General features: G+C 31.0%; 2 protein-coding genes across 2 annotated transcripts; both read left to right on the top strand.

Annotated features, from left to right (window-relative positions):
• The first annotated feature begins 721 nt into the window (after nucleotides 1-721).
• On the top strand, nucleotides 722-2,243 carry LOC124939395 (1-aminocyclopropane-1-carboxylate oxidase homolog 11-like). The gene is made up of 3 exons (XM_047479874.1): nucleotides 722-1,242; nucleotides 1,563-1,884; nucleotides 1,966-2,243. Exons 1-3 carry the CDS (start codon nucleotides 722-724, stop codon nucleotides 2,209-2,211), a joined length of 1,089 nt encoding a protein of 362 aa, XP_047335830.1. The 3' UTR covers nucleotides 2,212-2,243.
• Nucleotides 2,244-7,108: 4,865 nt separating this feature from the next.
• LOC124939987 (1-aminocyclopropane-1-carboxylate oxidase homolog 1-like) lies at nucleotides 7,109-8,739 on the top strand. Its single transcript, XM_047480456.1, has 3 exons — nucleotides 7,109-7,697; nucleotides 7,854-8,175; nucleotides 8,273-8,739. The coding sequence occupies exons 1-3, from the start codon at nucleotides 7,174-7,176 to the stop codon at nucleotides 8,516-8,518; spliced, it is 1,092 nt and encodes a 363-aa protein (XP_047336412.1). The 5' UTR covers nucleotides 7,109-7,173; the 3' UTR covers nucleotides 8,519-8,739.
• Nucleotides 8,740-18,977: the final 10,238 nt, after the last annotated feature.

The raw sequence follows: 18,977 nt of genomic DNA, 5'->3' as shown, positions 1-18,977 counted from the left end.
GCTTAAGTTTGAAAAAAAAATTTAAAATTAAATATCATTCTCAATAATAAAATTTTAAATATGGGTAATTCTTATTTGAGAGTTATAGTCGTGGAGGAGAATCATGTTACTTTTTTTTTTTTCAGTAATGAACTCCAATTAAAAATAAATAAAAGCAACCAAAAGAAAAGTTCAACTTGAACACTATCTCTAAGAATAAAATAGGCTAAAAAAATAAAAGTAAATTTGTTTAGTAATTGTATTTTAAAATCTTGGTTTGAATTCTAAATATATTTTAAGATAATGACTGTAAATAGCATACAATTTTTTAGGGTCAAATTTATTAAATTATGTCCTTCACTACTTTATAAGATTTAATTTTTTATTTTAAAACAGTTAATTATTATAATTTATTTGACCCAAATAACTACCACCGCCTCAAAACTCCCCAATCCCTGTCTAAAGAAAAAGATGATAATAATGATGACGAATTCTTTAGTAATATAATAATTAAGTAACTATAAGATATTAAAATAATAATTTTAAACAAACTACAAATTAAACTGATCAGAAATAATTGTGTCACAATTTTTTTATCCACATTCCAATGAATAAATAAATAAGTCACATTTGACTATACATTATAAAATACCCTTACCCGAGTTACCCATTAATTTACCCCCAAGTCTACATCTTTTTGTATAAAAAGAGAGTTACTACAAGAATATAATTATAACTCATAATGGATTACCAAAGAGAAAAAGATCTCAAGGCTTTCGACGAGTCCAAAGCAGGCGTGAAAGGGTTAGTGGACACGGGAACACTAACCAAACTCCCTAAAATCTTCGTCCGACCACACGACGAGATAGCCAAGGATTTGGACACTTGGCAACAAACATCATCAGATTGTCCGGAGATCCCACTGGTGGATCTTCGGGTAATCTTTGAGAATGATGGTGAAGGACGCGATGAGATTGTGCGACAAATCCGAAAGGCGTCGGAAAGTTGGGGATTCTTTCAAGTGATCAATCACGGGATCCAAAGTTGTGTTCTTGAAGGAATGATAGACGGTGTACGAGCCTTCCACGAGGATGATGTGGAGGCGAAGAAAGCGATTTACACTCATGATCACTTCAAGAAGGTGAGGTTTGAATGCAACATTGACTACAACAAGACACGGTTCGTAAATTGGAGGGACTCCATGAGCATTGGTATGGAGAATCATGAAGATCATGATCTTAGTGAAGTTCCAGAAATATGCAGGTATTCATAATTTAAAATAAAAATTCCATTTATATTGATTTTATTTCTAGTTAATATTAACAATCAATAAAAATATAATTATCCCTCCTAGAATATTTAGGCCCTCAATAGAAATGTCGTGACAACCTTTATTTTTGTTAGAATATATATTAGGAGTAACAAGTTCAAGTGACATATAGGAGTATTCAAATAAACTTGTATGATTCACAAATATCTTGTTTATACGTGATATAAGTTAATATAACATCTTTTTATAAATGTAACAAATAAATATTAGAGTACTATTATTTTACATATTTCTGATTTTTGCATCAATTTAGAGACCGGATGTTGGATTATATTAAATGCACCCGAAGATTTGGTGAGACTCTACTCGAGCTATTAGGGGAGGCACTCGGGCTAAAAAAGGATCATTTGAGGGAGCTTGATTGCACAAGAGCTCAAACCATATTTTGTCATTACTATCCAGCCTGTCCAGAGCCAAATCTAACACTCGGAGCTAGTAGGCACACCGATCCATCATTCTTCACAGTTCTACTCCAAGACAAACTTGGCGGCCTACAGGTTCTGCACCAAGATCGTTGGATCGATGTAATGCCCGTTTCGGATGGTCTCATAGTCAACATAGGCGATCTTCTCCAGGTTTGTTTGATCAAAATTAATGAATATTATGAAGATTTTATCTTCTATTGTTAACTTTAGTTAATTTGATTCGGATTATAGATTTTATCCAACGACAAGTTCAAGAGTGTAGATCACAGGGTGGTGGCTAGCTATGTCGGACCACGAATATCAATTGCTTGCTTTTTTAATGGTGTTGTGGATAGTGCAAAGGTTTATGGTCCTATAAAAGAGGCAATATCTAATGGAGATTTTCCTTTATACAAGGAATTCACTATTAAGGATTATTTTATCAATTTCTTTTCTAAAGCGAATGGAGAATCTGGCTTGAATAAGTTTAGAATGTAATAAAGACCAACTATATATCTTGATAAATGAAAGTGTTGGAAATAAATAGGCTAAAAGTGTACTTATATACATCAACTCTTAAAATAACAAATTGTTTTTGTTATTATTGAAGTTTATGCATATTTTTATACAATAAATTAATGTACTTTTTTACAATAAATATCATGTAATAAGCTATATTCTATGTAACTTAGGTTTGCATTGATATCCTATATATAATAAAATAAAATGTTGGTTATCTTTATCTAGGTTTATGAAATCTTTTGTTTATCCTTCAATTTCTTTTTGTGGAGAGAATATCGGCACAAAGATCTTGTCAAAATTACTGTACTCTAATACTAAGTTACGAGTCCGTTTAAAAATAATAAGTGTCTAAATTAAATTAAATTTGGATGAGCCAATATCGATCAGTGATCAGTGACTAACATTTTTTCTTTTGTAAATGTTGTTTTTAAATAATTCAACTTTTTTTTTTATTTTTAATCAAATTGATTTATTTATTTTTAAGCTATTCATTTATAAACGTTGTTTTCAAATAACCCAACTTTTATTTTTAATCAAATTTATTTATATATTTTTTATCTAATTAAATGAAATGATATCTAAAAAATAAATATTATTAATCTTCAATCATGTTATATATATTTATATAAAATGTGAAAATTTTCATTTATATAGATAAGATCTTTTTAAATTTAAGAGTACTTTGAAGGAAACGTTACAGTAATAAATAGACAACATAAAACAACTTGAGGGTTAAAAGAAAATATTCTGCATTTTCGTAGAGTCAATTCATTGAATTGTATTTGTGGACCCAGTTGTTATTTTGTTTCATTGTCGCTATTATTTGACCAAACAAATATCACCGCCTCAGAATTATGCAACACCCAATGAAATAAGACTATTCATCTCAAGAAAAACAAAATGATAACTTGAATAATATATAATTACTATTATTATTATTGAATATCTATTTTTTCATTTTAAAAATAGATTAAGATAAAATTGTTAGCAGGCCGTTCATTGATAGGTTGTAACAACACATCATGAATCTATTATTATTATTATTATTACCAGATGTAGGTCTCCTAAAAATATCAGTGGATGTGATCAGTAAACTAATTATTTTTTTAAAAATAAAATTTGAGCTTGTTAATTTGTGTGTATTTTGGTTCATTGTGAACATTATATATTATATTTTTATTATTGTTTATTAAATGTTAACTTAGTTGTGTTTCAGGTGTATGTGTTTGGTAACACTTTGGATACTTAGATTTGGTAATGTGTTTGTTATTAGATTTAAACTATTCTCATTTGTATTATATTGTATAAACTTTTTTCATTACCTTCATTCTATAACGTTTTGCGAAATTCGAGAGAAAAATAAAGGAGTGAATTGGGTGGTAGGCTAAGGGAGGGACTAATATCTTGCAAATAAACTCTAAAATAATCAATTAGAAGAGGAGAAAATATCACAAAAACTTATATTACTATTCTATAAGAGTGTTGGAAGTGATGATCAAACTCAAATAACTTGTATTTTGTAATATCATTTTGTTTGAATTTGTAACTATTGGATTATATTTTTCATGGCATATGTAATTTTCATGAGTATGAATTTTACAAAAAGGAGTCATTTTTTAGGGCGACAACCCAGGACAAGTTCGAATTGGTATGTTGACGGTTGAGCGAAACTAATACTAATTTGATATTTTTAGTAATTTATGTCAAAATATCTCACGTCAACTTAATATGTTTATAATTGATATCACTGTACTCATCTCATTCTGAGAAATCGACTTGTGACACGATTTAGCCTCATTGACGAGGAACCAAATGGTAAGGGTTGTGTGTCCGAATTTATTCTTAAAAATATTTTGTCTCAAAAGAGTTGTCACCTAATTTTCTTAGTAAGAAATTAGGAAAAAATTGTTTTATAAATTATTTAGGGTTGATGTTTTGTTACTTGTGTGAAAGAGACTTAGCGCTATAGCCTACAGCCTCAAAATGACGGTCTCTACTTCAATACCAAAATGACGGTCTCTACTTCAATACCGTTGGCTTTTTTCAAAACATGACGAATTACATTACAATTTTAAATTAAGTTCTAAGTATGCAAGTTTAGACGAAGGGTAATGTCCATTTTGTCCAATGTCCATTTTGTCCATAAACATGTGTTTAAGATGCCAATGTTAGACCAACGTAGCTAGAAAAATTAAAACCGAAATCGCATACTTGCTTTGTGAGAGGGTAGAAAGTGTTAAAATATAAAAGTATTCCAAATTTGAATTGGGTCGTGTCGATTAACGGGTTCACTCTTCGGTCGGGTGATGAGGAAACACTTTTTCTTTGGTCGACATCAACTTCATGCCCAAAAACCCTAATCATGATTTACTTCTTCAAATCAAAAGCAGACTTCACATAAAGTTTCCTTATACCATTTAGATTTTGCTTGCATTGATATGGAGTCATCATTCAACCAGGTAGAATATTGTTGGTTGTCCGCCAGAATTTCAAGAACTCAATCAAAAAAAAAAAAATGAATTAACATTTCTTGGTTAGAATTCGAATTTTTATCTTACCAAATGCTTACATATAAGAATATAACCCAACAACCAAAACACAATTTTAACTAAAGAGTCTAACCGTTCTGTTTTTCAAGAAATCCGATTGTTCTCAATTTTGTTTGAAATGTCAATTTGAAGAACAAAAATTACAGTTTAATTTAAATGGTTTAAATACATTACAAATCGTATAAGGATCCTTTCAGGATCATCACTTTCGGACATGAACCCAAAACTGATGATCCAAGTTTTTTTAAATTTAGTTTTGAAATTGGGAAAACTATTTAAGAAGAATTCTAACCTAGGAATATAGTTTCTACATCACATTTAGAGCATATTTAAGCAATCAATTCAAAGAATAGTGCATAATTTAAGTAACTAAGAATTCAAGCCTTTCCAAATCAAATCGAGTGGAGAATTTGTATTATATCAAGAATCGAGACTTACAAACGACTCAAGTAACTTTTTTAAGACCTTTGACGGATTTTGGGCAGATTAAGAATCGACTCAAGACCTTAGTTGGAAGATTACCTAAAAACAGTAAAAACCGATAAGCTTCAAATGCTCAACAAATTTTTCAATGACTTTATTCTTCTCTCTCTAATTCTTCCTCTCAATTCTCTCTCTTTTTCTTTTTTCTTTTCCCTTTTACCTTTTAAAATCTTTTTTAAATCTCGTCTTTTTTTCCATTTTCTAAGGTTTAATCATAAGATTCTAATTTTGAAATTAATAAATGGGAAATGACAGAGAGCGAGAAAGAATTGACAAAAATATGTAAAGAAATGATGTGTTATCCCTCCATTAGATTGTAAATATAATAGGAGAGATAATTTTAAAATTTTCAATCAAATGGAGGGATGACACATCATTTCCCTACATATTCCTATCAATTTTTTCACGCTCTCTATCATTTTCCTTAGTAAATTCCTCCTATAACTTTCTCGTTCACTTGTGTAGTCTGGACCGTTTCGTGTCATATGTGTCGTTTGTGCCACATGTTTTATTTATTTATTTATTATTTTTTTAATCCTGTCACAACCAAAACACAATATTTATATTTATATTTAATAAATGTCTGGTTTATTTATTTAAGTAATTTAGGTTTTATTTAAAATGTTTGATTTTTAATTAATTTGGACTCTGACTATTACAAAATTGTTTTCTAATCAATTATTTATTTGATTCTTAAAAATTATATATTCTAGTGTAAAAATTGATTGTCTACCATTACATCTCCCGTTTTAGATTAAAATGACATAAAAAAATAAATTAACTTAATCACAAATCCATTTACAAATTGAGCAGAAAAAGTAAACGTGACTATGCATAGTGACGCCAACGGCTACAAACGACTTAGATGGCTAGGTATGGGTCGATAACTGCCCAGTGAATAGACGCTCCAAGATCCAAGAAGAAAGAAGGGAGACAGAGTCACGAACGACGAATCAATTCCAAAAAGAGAAGAAAAAATTTCAAATTTTTGGTATGGCGAATTAAAAATGTCGAGTTAAAACACAAGAAATGCTTCAAATTTGTAAGTGAAAATGAGTGAGTAGAAATGAAAAATACAAAACCCTAAGGTGTAACAAGTTGACAGGTCTATTTTGAGTTATTTCAAATTCACCCGATTTTAAGATGTTTATTAAGTGGGTTAAACGGGTCGACCTTATTTCGACCTGAACCCAAAAATACAAAACTCAAACCTATTTTTTTTTTTCGTATTTGAGACGTGTTTTTTTTGTAAAAATAAAATTTTCTCAGAAAATGTTTTCCAAAATTTGGGTGAGGTATCCACAAATAATTTTTAGAGTGATAACCTAATATTTATTGACATTTTTTTAAATGGTTCATCTGTGAAAGACCAAAGTGAATTTATATATGGACATTCACTAGCTAGATATTTATACCATGGTGGATGTATAATTTCAAGCAATTGTTATAAGATATTGAGTAAGGAGAAAGATTAGGAATATCTTTAATAGAAAAGATGATTAAAAAAATCTATTGTGACGACGTTCCTTGAATGAAATATTCTCGCCGAGAACAGTTACAAACATAAATGAATCACTATTATCAACTACCAATGAAAATGACTTTTTTTATTTAATCATGATATTATTTTCCATGAATGTTATGCATTATATTTAAGCCTAAGTTCTTATTTGAATCTTTAACCAACCTCTAGGGACTTGTTTTTTTGTCATATCCTAATTATTTGCAATCAAGATCCACAACCCAATAAATAAATAAGTCACATTTGACTTCAACTTTAGATACATAATAAAAAAATTAATCCTTACTTAGATAGCCAGCCATTAATTTCCCCAATTCTGCATCTTCTTGTATAATAGGAAAATTAACAAGTTACAAATTAGAATTGAATACTAAACCATTAATAATGGATAATTATGATAGAGAAAAAGAGCTCAAGGCTTTCGATGAGTCAAAAGCCGGCGTGAAAGGGCTAGTGGACACAGGACCACTAACCCAACTCCCAAAAATCTTCATCCGACCAACTGACGAGATTGCAAATGATTTGGACACTTGGCAATCAACATCGTCAGATTGTCCCGAGATCCCACTAGTGGATCTCCGGACAATCTTTGAGAACGATCGTGAAGGACGCGATGAGATTGTGCGACAAATCCGTAAGGCGTCCGAAACTTGGGGCTTCTTTCAGGTGATCAATCACGGGATCCAAAGCTGCGTTCTTGAAGGAATGATCGACGGCGTTCGAGCCTTCCACGAGCAAGATGTGGAGGCGAAGAAAGCGATTTACAGCCGTGATCGCTCGAAGAAGGTGAGGTTTGAAAGCAACGTTGACTTGTATAAGTCAAGGTCCGCAAATTGGAGGGACACCATGACCATTGCTAGGGTCACTCCTGAAGATCATGATTTTAGTGAAGTTCCAGAAATATGCAGGTCATCATCATTTTTATTAGTCTCATCATCTTTATTTAAACTCAATCATATATCTTGTTTATAAATATAAGTTAATATAACATCTATTTAGAATTGTAATGAATAAATATTAGGGTACTATTATTTTAAATTTTCTGTTTTTTCATAAATGATTAGAGATCGGATGTTGGACTATATTAAATGTATCCGAACATTGGGTGAGACTCTGCTCGAGCTATTAGCGGAGGCTCTTGGACTAAAAAAGAATCATTTGAGGGAGCTTGATTGCTCGAGAGCTCAAACCATACTTTGTCATTACTATCCAGCTTGTCCAGAGCCAGATCTAACTCTTGGAGCCAGTAGGCACACTGATTCAACATTTTTCACAGTTCTACTCCAAGACCAACTTGGCGGCCTACAGGTTCTACACCAAGAACGTTGGATTGCTGTTAAGCCCATTTCGGGTGGTCTCATAGTCAACATAGGTGATCTTCTCCAGGTTTGTTTGAACAAATTAACGAATAAACAAGCATGTTATGAACATGCATGTATCTTCTGTTGTTCTTAAACTTTAATTAACTTGATTCTGAATATAGATTATATCCAACGACAAGTTCAAGAGTGTAGATCACAGGGTAGTGGCTAGCTATGTCGGGCCACGAATATCAACCGCATGTTTCTTCCATGGTGTTGTGGACCCTCCAAAAGTTTATGGTCCTATAAAAGAGCTAATTTTAGATGGCGATCATCCTTTATACAAGGAATTCACAGTTAAGGATTATATTATCAAATTATTTTCTAGAGCGATTGGAGAATCTGGTTTGGATCAGCTTAGAATTTAATAAAAATGACATGAATGAACTGGAAATAAATTGGCTAAAAGTGTGTTTATATACATAAACTCTTAAAACAACAAATTGTTTTTGTTATTATTGGAGTTTATGTATATTTTTATACAATTAATTAATGTCCTTGTTTTCCAAATAAATATGTAATAAGCTACTTTTATTTGTAACTTATGTATGCATTGGTATCCTATATATAATAAACTTAATGGCGGTTGTCTCTATGTTGGGTTTGTGGAATTTTTGTTTGATTCTTCAATTTCATCATAATAATTTATTAATTTTCTTGATCAATATTTTAGGAGTACGTTGAACACAATAAGGGTCTCAAATGTATTTTTGTGCTCATTTATTGAGCCACAAATCAAAAGTGGGTAATGAATTGGATGAAGTAATTAAGAACCATTGTCAAGATTATGTGTAATAGGGAAAATACTTACCTTATTTGTGATAAAAAGATAAGGTCTAAACCGGCTTTCAAAAAGAAAAAGAACTTGTTAAATATTGTATGTTATAATTTCGTTGAGAATTGTCGGTCAAATTTGTTGAAGAAACTATTGAACTCAAACCAAACCCATTGTTGCAAAGTATTGAAGGTCTAACTATTCATTTTATTGTTGTACCGGTTTCGTGATTATTTTTTCAAAAGTTTGCTATATAATTATAGTAATAGTATAAGTGAGCATACATGACTATTTTATATCAACTAAACTTGTACCCAACATATTGTTGGGTTTTATCCTCCTAGTGAGAGACCCAACTTAGTGTAAGCTTTATTTAATTATAGAGTATATAATGTGAAATGTTTTATTGAGGTTTTCAGTGGATTTTACATAACAACAAGAGAGAGAAGAGCAAAATTAAATTCAGGGATTTAAGGTAGCAGTTGAAGAAGATTTTCTTTTGTCGGAGTTTGCACCGTTTGATCGACTTCGAACGTTGACAACATGTTGGTTATTTCTAAGGTTACGTTCTGAACGGTGAAGATATATTTTATAAAGTTTCTAAGTCAATCCAAGAGAAACCAAAATTGCATAATTGACAAGGTTAGTTGATCTTGCTCTTTCTGTTCTTTGTCAAGTTTGTTGTGTGATATTGATGCAATTGATCTCTAGTTTGGTTATATCTAGAGTAAACTCTTACTTATAACCTTATTGATGAGAGTGAATTGTTAAGTGACATGTTCAGGCCCCGTTGTTTTTTACTCTCAATTTGAAGAAAGGTTCTTTCAACGCTAAAACTTGTCTTGTATTGTCGTTTTGATTTTATTCTGTTTTGCTCATCTCTTGTACTCAATTAATTAGGAAAATGTTCTATTTTGAAAAATACATTCTCCCATTACATATTTGATTCGTCGTGATGAAATGATATTTTTGGATGATTTATTATTGATATTAACATACCATTTATATAGGGATTACAAGAATAAATCAAATATTTAAAATAATGAAAAAAATTACAAATCATTTGAATAAATCAATATATTATTTTATTGATTTATTTCTTATACATATATTATGTAATTGATATATTCTTTATATGCCCCCAAAAAACTGACATGTTGTCAACTAAGGAAAGTTTTGAACGGAGATTCTGAAAGCAAACTCGAGCCAGTGACTTTGTTAACAAATTTGCTAACTGATATTGAGTATTGACATATGACATAGTGAGGTGACCTTTGGAGGCAAGATCACGAACAAAGTGAAGGTTAATAGCAATGTGTTTCATGCGGGAGTGCTGAACCGAATTGAGGGCGAGTCGTGTGGCACCCATGTTGTCACGCAAAATTCGCGGCATGGAAAACGAACGAATTCTAAGGTCGGAAAAGAGATGATTAAGCCAACAAACTTTAGAAACTGTAGTGGCCAAGGCCCTATACTCAGCCTCGGTGGAAGAGCAAGCAACCCCACGTTAATTTCGTGACCGCCACAATATAGGATTAGACTCAAGAAAGACAACATATGCGGATGTCAATTTCCTGTCAATGAGGTCACCGCCAAAGTTAGAGTTAAAAAAGGCGGTGAGATTGAGGGAGGATGAGCGACAAAGAAGAAGCCCATGATGTAGAGTAGCCTTTGGGAACATCCTTTTGACAACATCCCAATGCGAGGCGAGAGGTGAGGCCATGTGCTGAGCAAGCTTGTTCACCGTGAAGGTAATATGATGGCGAGTAAGAGTGATTTACTGAAGATCGTCAATAGAACTGCGATATTCAGTAGCATCAGATGAAGCAGAGATGATAGTCTCTTTGGTTGATATGATGGTAGAAATAGGTTTAGCACTATCTAACTTGAAGCGATATAAGAGGTCCAAGGTGTATTTGTGCTGAGACGAGAAGAGACCCTCCTAGAACGTAGCAACTTTAACAACTAGGAAGTACGTTAAAAGACCAATATCTTTGACCAAAAAGGATTTCAACATATGAGTTATTACAGTTGTGATGAGTTCAATAGAGGAATCGGTAATAATAAGATCGTCAAAATAGGCAAATACAAAGAGGCAAGCATCATCTCTATAAAACGTGAACAGATAAGAGTCTACCTTAGATTGAAGAAAGCCAAAGGATAATAAGGACAAACTCAGCTCTTGGTGCCTAACGAAGACCGTCTTTGTACGACGTAAAAGGCATACATGTGAAGGAGTAGTAGGTCCTTGAAGCCAAGGTGTTGATGCATGTATACAAAAACATTCAATGTCCCATATAAGAAGGCATTACTAACATCGAGTTGGCATAGAGGCCAATCATATTGAAGAGCAAGTCTCAGAATAGTGTGGATTGTTGTAAGTTTAACCACAAGGCTAAATGTTTCACAAAAATCAACTGCAGGACACTACTGGAAGCCTTTTGCAACTAGGCGAGCCTTGTATTTATCAATTGAACCATCAAGTTTACGTTTGATACGAAACACCCATTTTCTTTCTATAATATTGCAACCATGAGGTGGGGACTAGATCCAAGTGCCAAAGCGCTAAAGAGCAGTAAGTTCCTCAGCCATAGTTAAGCGCCATAGTGGAATCGCAAGAGCCTAAAAAACAATAGATGGCTCAATGTCAGAAGGAGGGTTATGTTTGGTGGCAGCGAAGAAGCGCTTAAGTTTGTGAATATTATTAGGGACTATGATGCGCATAGGGTGAGTGCGTTGGTTCTCATCTGAAGGGACAGACATCAGAGTTGACTTAAATGAGATAAGACCTAGATCACTTGTAGGGGTTGACAAAACTGGGACTGGAGCCATACCAGTTGATTATCGAGGAGGTAAAACCGATAGAGTGAATGGAGCTGATTGTTCAGAAGGACCAGTGGGCTGTATTGACTAGTTCGTGAGGACACAGAAAAAGAGTCATCAATACACTACACATGTCGAGAGAGATAAAGACGACCGGACTAAATATCAAGGCACTTGTAGAAATTTTGTGTGGTCGAGTACCCCACGAATACGAATGGAATTGATGTCTATCTAAGTTTCTTCGGAAGATACGGGAAAAGCCATGGAAAACAGAGACAATCGAATACACGAAGCTTAACATTATTCGGTACATTTCCAAACAACAACTGAAATGACTTTTTTTGGATAGCAAGGATGTGGGCATATGATTGATCAAATACACCTCAGTAGAGAAGAAAAATATAATAGTGCACGACTGACTTCTAATACATGTCGATTACGACGTTCAACCATCATATTTTATTGAGGAGTGTGAGAGAAAGTGATAAGCCAAGAGATACCACAAGTCAACAAGTAGGATTATAGTGCAAAAAATTTGTCACCATTATCGGAAAACAATTTTTTAATAGGATGCCCAAACTGTTTTTTTAAGTAAACGAAACTGAGGAAAAATAGAGGCAACTTGAGACCTCGCATTTAACGGATAAACCCAACAATAACTTTTAAATGAATTCACGAGAAGTGATTGAAGCAGGACCCCAAATATAAGCATAAAGAAAATATAGAGGATGCATAATATTAAATGAAAAAGTACGAAATGGTAAATAATGAGATTTGCTCAACTAACAAGACACACAATTGTGTTTGCCCGACATCACGAACTTATTCAAAATTGATAAATCAAAATTATTAATAATTAAATTGCTAGTATTCATAGAGGGATTGTCAAGTCGGGAATGTCAATGGGATGATGAGGCCTGAATTTCAACAAAGGCATACACTATGGGGGATAAGAAGTAAGAACTGGTGGAACCAAGTAATAAACACCGCCTTGATAGAGACTTTTAACAAGTTGTGCCCTTGTGGCTAGATCTTGATAACATAATAAGACGGAAAAAATTCCATAGAGACATTATTAGTTGTAGTGAATTTACTAACTAATAGTAAATTTTGTTTTGCCGAAGGCACGCATAAGACATCGTCTAAGATAAAAGAACGTGCAAGAAAATTAAGTATTAATTTACCAGTGTGGGAAATAAGAAGAGTTATAACATCTGCAATATGGACCTCATTAGACTGTACTATCATATTCAAAGTGAATCGACAAGTTGTGGAGGTTGGAGATCAAATTATGTGAGGCGCCAGAATCTGCTAGCTATTGGCTTGCAGGCGATGAAGAATTCGGAGAAGCATAATTAGTCGAGACATGTACACGACGACATGTAGAAGCAGCGTGACCAATAGAATTACACAATTGACGTATAATAGAAGATCGATAAGTTGGGGGAGGGATACCTGACTATAGTTCACGGCTAAAATTGTTGATGTTACGTTTCTATCTAGAGTTGTATGAATGCCCATAGTTGGAACTGCTGCCTTAATTTTGTGTGTGGCGGTTGGAGTTATTGTTGTGGGAACTACCACAATAGAAAATATGTCTTGAACTTGATGAGCTACGATGAGAGGCGACTACATTGGTTGTGGAAATGAGAGAATGCTGGGAGTTTTCCTACATCTTAAGGGTCTACTCGTGAGCAAAGAGGAGGTCAAGTAGCTCCTCATAATCTAAAGGGGTCTCACGGGTATGGATCGACCCAATGATTGTGGCATATTCCGGGTCCAATCCATTGATGACAAAAAGTGTGAGATCATATATGCTCATAGGTTCGTCAATTAAAGTCAATTCATCAGCTTTGACTTTCATGTAATGAAGATATTGGGTGATGGTGCGATCCTTAATCTTCGCCCGATATAGGTCACTCTTCAACTGGTTGACACAGGTTCACGAACGACTCGCACAAAGGCAAGTGAGGATACTTCATGTCTCGCATGATGATGTAGAAGACGAGACGAGGGGAAAGATTTCTACCGTGATAAAACCAAAAACAGCCGCAAGAAGAAGGTTATCTTGGAGGATCCATTGCATGACATCCACTACATTAAAGTCACTAGCATATGGGGTTGGTTTTTTGCAGGAAACCATCAATGTAACCTAGTAGGTCATGTATGGTGAGGAGAGCAATAAGATGTGCCCTTCATGAAGAGTAATTCTGTTGTGTCAGTTTGATAGGTAGATGGTGATGGACGGTGATCGGCACCAACGGTGGAGGCGTAGTGGTGGTGGCTGTTGACTGCTCTGATAACATGATGAAATGAAGTTTTTGAATGATTTATTACTGATATTAACTAGGGATAAAAAAATTATCGATATTATAGGTATATTGAAAATATCGTAATGTAATATATCGAAAATATCGATTTTTAAGTACACTGAAAAAATGTAAGGTATGGTACCGATACTAAAATATCGAATTTCAAATTTTTAATATATCGAGATATACCGAAATAATATTTATAAATTAATATATATATATATATATATAATACTTATAAGGAAAAGAATAGATTTAATATTAATTTAATTAAAGAAACGTATTTTTTTTTAAAATCAAATCAAAATGTAATTATACTATAATATTATTCAATATATGTCATCTCTAGACGATAAGATTGTAAAAAGATCCAACCAAACTTTTAATTTCTTGGAGCGGTGAAAAGGAGTGAAACTAAGTGCCCAATCCTTTTAATTATTGTTAAGGATATTTTTGCAATCTCATCCACAACGGTTGCTAGTGAGTCTATTTTTAGCTTTGGTAAAATGATAGTTAATCTTTTTATGAGCAATTTGAGTCTTAAAATGGTGGAAACATTAGTGTGCCCAAATGATGGGCTAAAAGGAGATAAATTCAACTTAGGAAAATATCCTACATGTGATGAACTTAAATTGTTTAATAAAAATGAACAAATTAAAAAGAGCTATACATTTTTATTAATTAAGTCTAAATTAACTAATATTTATTATTATTATTATTATTATATAACTTGAATTGTATTCTTAATTTATATAAAAAAAATTGCAGATACAATTATTATTGAAGATAGTTCTAAATCTCTCTTGTATCCACTTTAGTCTAACTTATGTTTATTTTTGATAATTTCAATTTTGTAATTAAATTTAATTTTTAACATTTACTAGTTTTTAAAAATGTTGGATTTAAAAAAAATATATTTTATTTTATGATAAATATCTTTAACTTTTAATTTTGTGTAACGTTTATTTAATAAATAAATTAATTTTTTTTTAAAGTTATTATGTTTTTTAGGTATGAAATGTATAATAGTGATACTGTACCAAAATTAAGGTATACCTAGGGTGGGTCGGTACGGTATACCTTAATGTTTTATCCATACATTATACCTTATCGGAAACTTCGGTATACAAAAAAATCATACATTTTACATTACCTTGATTTCGGCGTACCTTAATTTCGGTACGGTATCGATATTATACCTTTCATAACTAAAAAACATATTAACTTTAAAAAAAAATCAATTTCATCGGTAAGGTAGAGATTGAATATATTGAATAATATTTCAGTATAATTATATTTTGATATTATTTAAAAAATTATATTTTTATAATTAAATTAATATCAAATATATTTAATTATTTCCTTATAATATATATATATATATATATTTTTAATTTATAAATATTATTTCGGTATATCTCGATATACCAAAATTTTAAAAATCTCATACCTTTACCGTATCAATAATTACGGTATCGGTACTATACCTTACCTTTTTCGGTATACCTTAAAAATTGATATTTTAATATATTGCGGTACGATGTTTTTAATATACCTATAATATTGATAATTTTTCCTACCCCTAGGTATACCGAACTCAAGGTATAAAGAAATTAATGTAAGGTAAATGTATGAAATTTTTTATACCGAAACTTTTGATAAGGTATAAAGTATAGATAAAAAAATTAAAGTATACCGTATCGACACACCCCTAATATTATCGTACTTTTCTATAAAAATTATAATAATGAATCAAATATTTAAAAGAAGGAAATAAAATATTTACAAATCATTTTTGAATAAATCAATATATTATATTATTTGATTGATTGCTTTATTCTTTATAAGTTGAATAAGACATAGGGTTTTGAAACATGTTGATATTTTAATAATCAACTAATATGATGCTTATTCAAAAAAATGTATTAATTAAAGTTATGGTTTGAATTTTTTTTATTTTAGTTGCTTCTTTTTGTAGTTATTTTTGTTGAATGTTATAATAGTTGATTAAAAATAATTTATAAACCTATCAAATATTAATTAAATAATTATCAAATTATTTATTATTTGATACATTCAATCTATTTGATATAAGAAATATGGTATCTTAGATCAAATTTAAACTACCTATAACCAAATTTAAAAATGAATCCAAATGATGACGGAATTGGAAATTCATTTGTATTTATTTTTGGTTTAATAATTCTGACTAAGAATTCCATTAAAATAAATAGACATCACAGATTCACAGCCATATGTTGATCCGATATGAATGTGCACAATATTCATGTCAGTTTAATTCAAGCCATTAAAGAAAACCTTATAGATTTGTTATTACAAATTTTAAATTAGCAATTGGCTTATTAGAATATTTGAAAATGCCATTTTTGTATTTCAATGTCGTCTAATAGGATAATTAATGCGAATTTCGAGGATAAAGTTTTGAAAATACCAATGTCTTCCACATGTTTTTATTTTAAATAAATAGGGTGCATGCTTCTACATTTTATATTCAATATAAAAAGTATTACACATATAAATCCATCTAAATCGATTAAATTAATTAATGAAGGTGTTAAATCGAATTCAATAGTTTAGCTGGTTATTCATTTTATATCCGTCAAATCTGACGAACTGATGAATCATGTATTTTTAATAAATTATAAACTTTAATTATAACTTAATATTATCCACCACCTAATTTGATTTATGGAAAACATAGTTGTTGTGATAAAATAGTAATGCAAATATACATATATATATATATATATATATATATATTTTAAGTAAAAATGAAAGAACAAATATTCAGATGATATCTTAATTAAATAAAAATAAAAATGTTTCCAAGCAAATTATTAACAATATTTTCAAGTCTGTGTTCAGATTCTGTAAGTATTTTCAAATGTTCCAAACAAAGCAAATTTGATAAACAAGCATTTTCAAAGATCAAACTTTGTTTTCCAATACTTTTAAAAAAAGAAAGAGAATGTATCCAAAATCCATGGATGATTAATCTTAGAGAGTATTTATTCAACAAAAATCTGAGTATTATTGTTCAAAATCAAAAATAATTAAATAAATGACAAGAACAAAAGTAGATCCAATCAAACTTAACAACTTGCCGGTACATTCATCCAATTAATATCATCTATTTCGATGACAATAAAACCAGGATCAGTTAGTTACCCACGAACGACGAGAGACAGTCATACTTACAGTTGAATTGGAATTTACTGGCCCATTCTTTAATAAATCAACAAGAGTCAGTCTTAAGCAGCAGGTGGCCTGAGATGTTGATCTTGAGATGTATCAACAGATGATGGTAGTAGGTAATGCCACATTAGAACATAGCCATAACTAGGGTACACAGCCATCTTGTTTCGTCTAACTTTTCAATTCACTCACGTTGACTATTTTGATGCTGACTGGACATGATGTCTCGATGATCATGGTTAAACGACTGGGTTATGTATCTTTCTAGATGACAATCCCATTTCTTGGAATTTTATGTAACAAAAAGTAGTGCTCATTTTAGTACTCAATTTGAATATCTTGATCTTGCATATACAACTAATTAATTTTGTTGAATTCAATATCTACTTAGTGAACTTCGAATTTCGCTTTTTTGTTATCAATTATGCGGTGTGATAATGTTGGTGTCGCATTCTTATGAGTCAACTCGGTATTTTATATTGCATAAAATATTTTAAAATTGACTTTCAATTTTGTTCAAGAAAAATTACTCGTAAACAATTATTCATTCAATAATATTGTTCTTTAGATTTCTTGGTTCTTTAAACTCTGTCTCTTGTTTTCATTTTGTTTAGTAATGTCTAGAAAACTCAAAAACAAGATAAAAACAATATAAATAACACCTTATACAAAATTAAGATATTACTAAAAAAAATATATTAAAAACACGTCATGGTTTAATACACATCCCAATAAAATGTAACATTTGACTTCAACTTTAGATATATTAAATAATGATCATAAATCTTTACCATGACGTACACATTTGGTTAGAAATCTTTCAAACAAAATTCGATTTAATAAATTATTTATTTTATAAATATTAAATCGAACACCGGTACAATGATTGAATTAAACACTTACCTCTATTTATTTTGTTTACCTCGATTTGATCACTGATAAATCTTAATGTCATCACTATACCCAAGTTTTAAAAATTCTTCAAAATTTTTTTTGTCTTCCTTTAACTCTCAATAAAACAAGTTCATAATAATAATAAAAAATTATGAACATTTTAAGATAACAAGTCTTATTTACAAAGTTATTATTATTAAATAATTATAAAAACTTATTTGTATGAATATAAATTGTATAGACCATGTTTTATTTAATTTTATTAAAATATCATCATTTATAGGGATGTCAATGGGCGGGGAATGCAATTATCATCCCCGCCCCGTTTTAATTTCGGGGATTTTATTAATACTATCCCCGCCCCATTCAGTTTTTTTCGGTTTTAGAGAATCCCGCGGGGCACCGTTAATAAATTTTATTTTAAAAAAATAAATAAATATTATACAATAAAATTATATAAACCAATTTTTTAATATAATATATATTATAATATATTAAAATTTTATATTATTATAAAGAAATAATTTTAATACTCTTATAAAATATAATAAATAAATAAATAAATATATTTATAATTTAATATATTTAATTATGTTTATGGTATTCAGGGCAGAATTGGAGTGAAAACGGGGTGAAATCGGGGCGGGGCGGGGCGGGGGACACAAATACCATCCCCGCCCCATCCTCGTTCGGTTTCGGGGAAAAACCGTCCCAAATAGGGCAATTCGGTTTGGTTTTCACGGAACGGTTTTAAATTGTCATCCCTAATCATTCATATTATTGTGTAAATTTAATTATAATGAATTA

Source organism: Impatiens glandulifera, chromosome 5 (assembly GCF_907164915.1).
Source record: "Impatiens glandulifera chromosome 5, dImpGla2.1, whole genome shotgun sequence".
In the NCBI taxonomy this organism is placed as follows: Eukaryota; Viridiplantae; Streptophyta; class Magnoliopsida; order Ericales; family Balsaminaceae; genus Impatiens; species Impatiens glandulifera.
The sequence above is the reverse complement of the archived record's forward strand: the minus strand, read 5'-3'. Positions and strand labels throughout refer to the sequence as shown.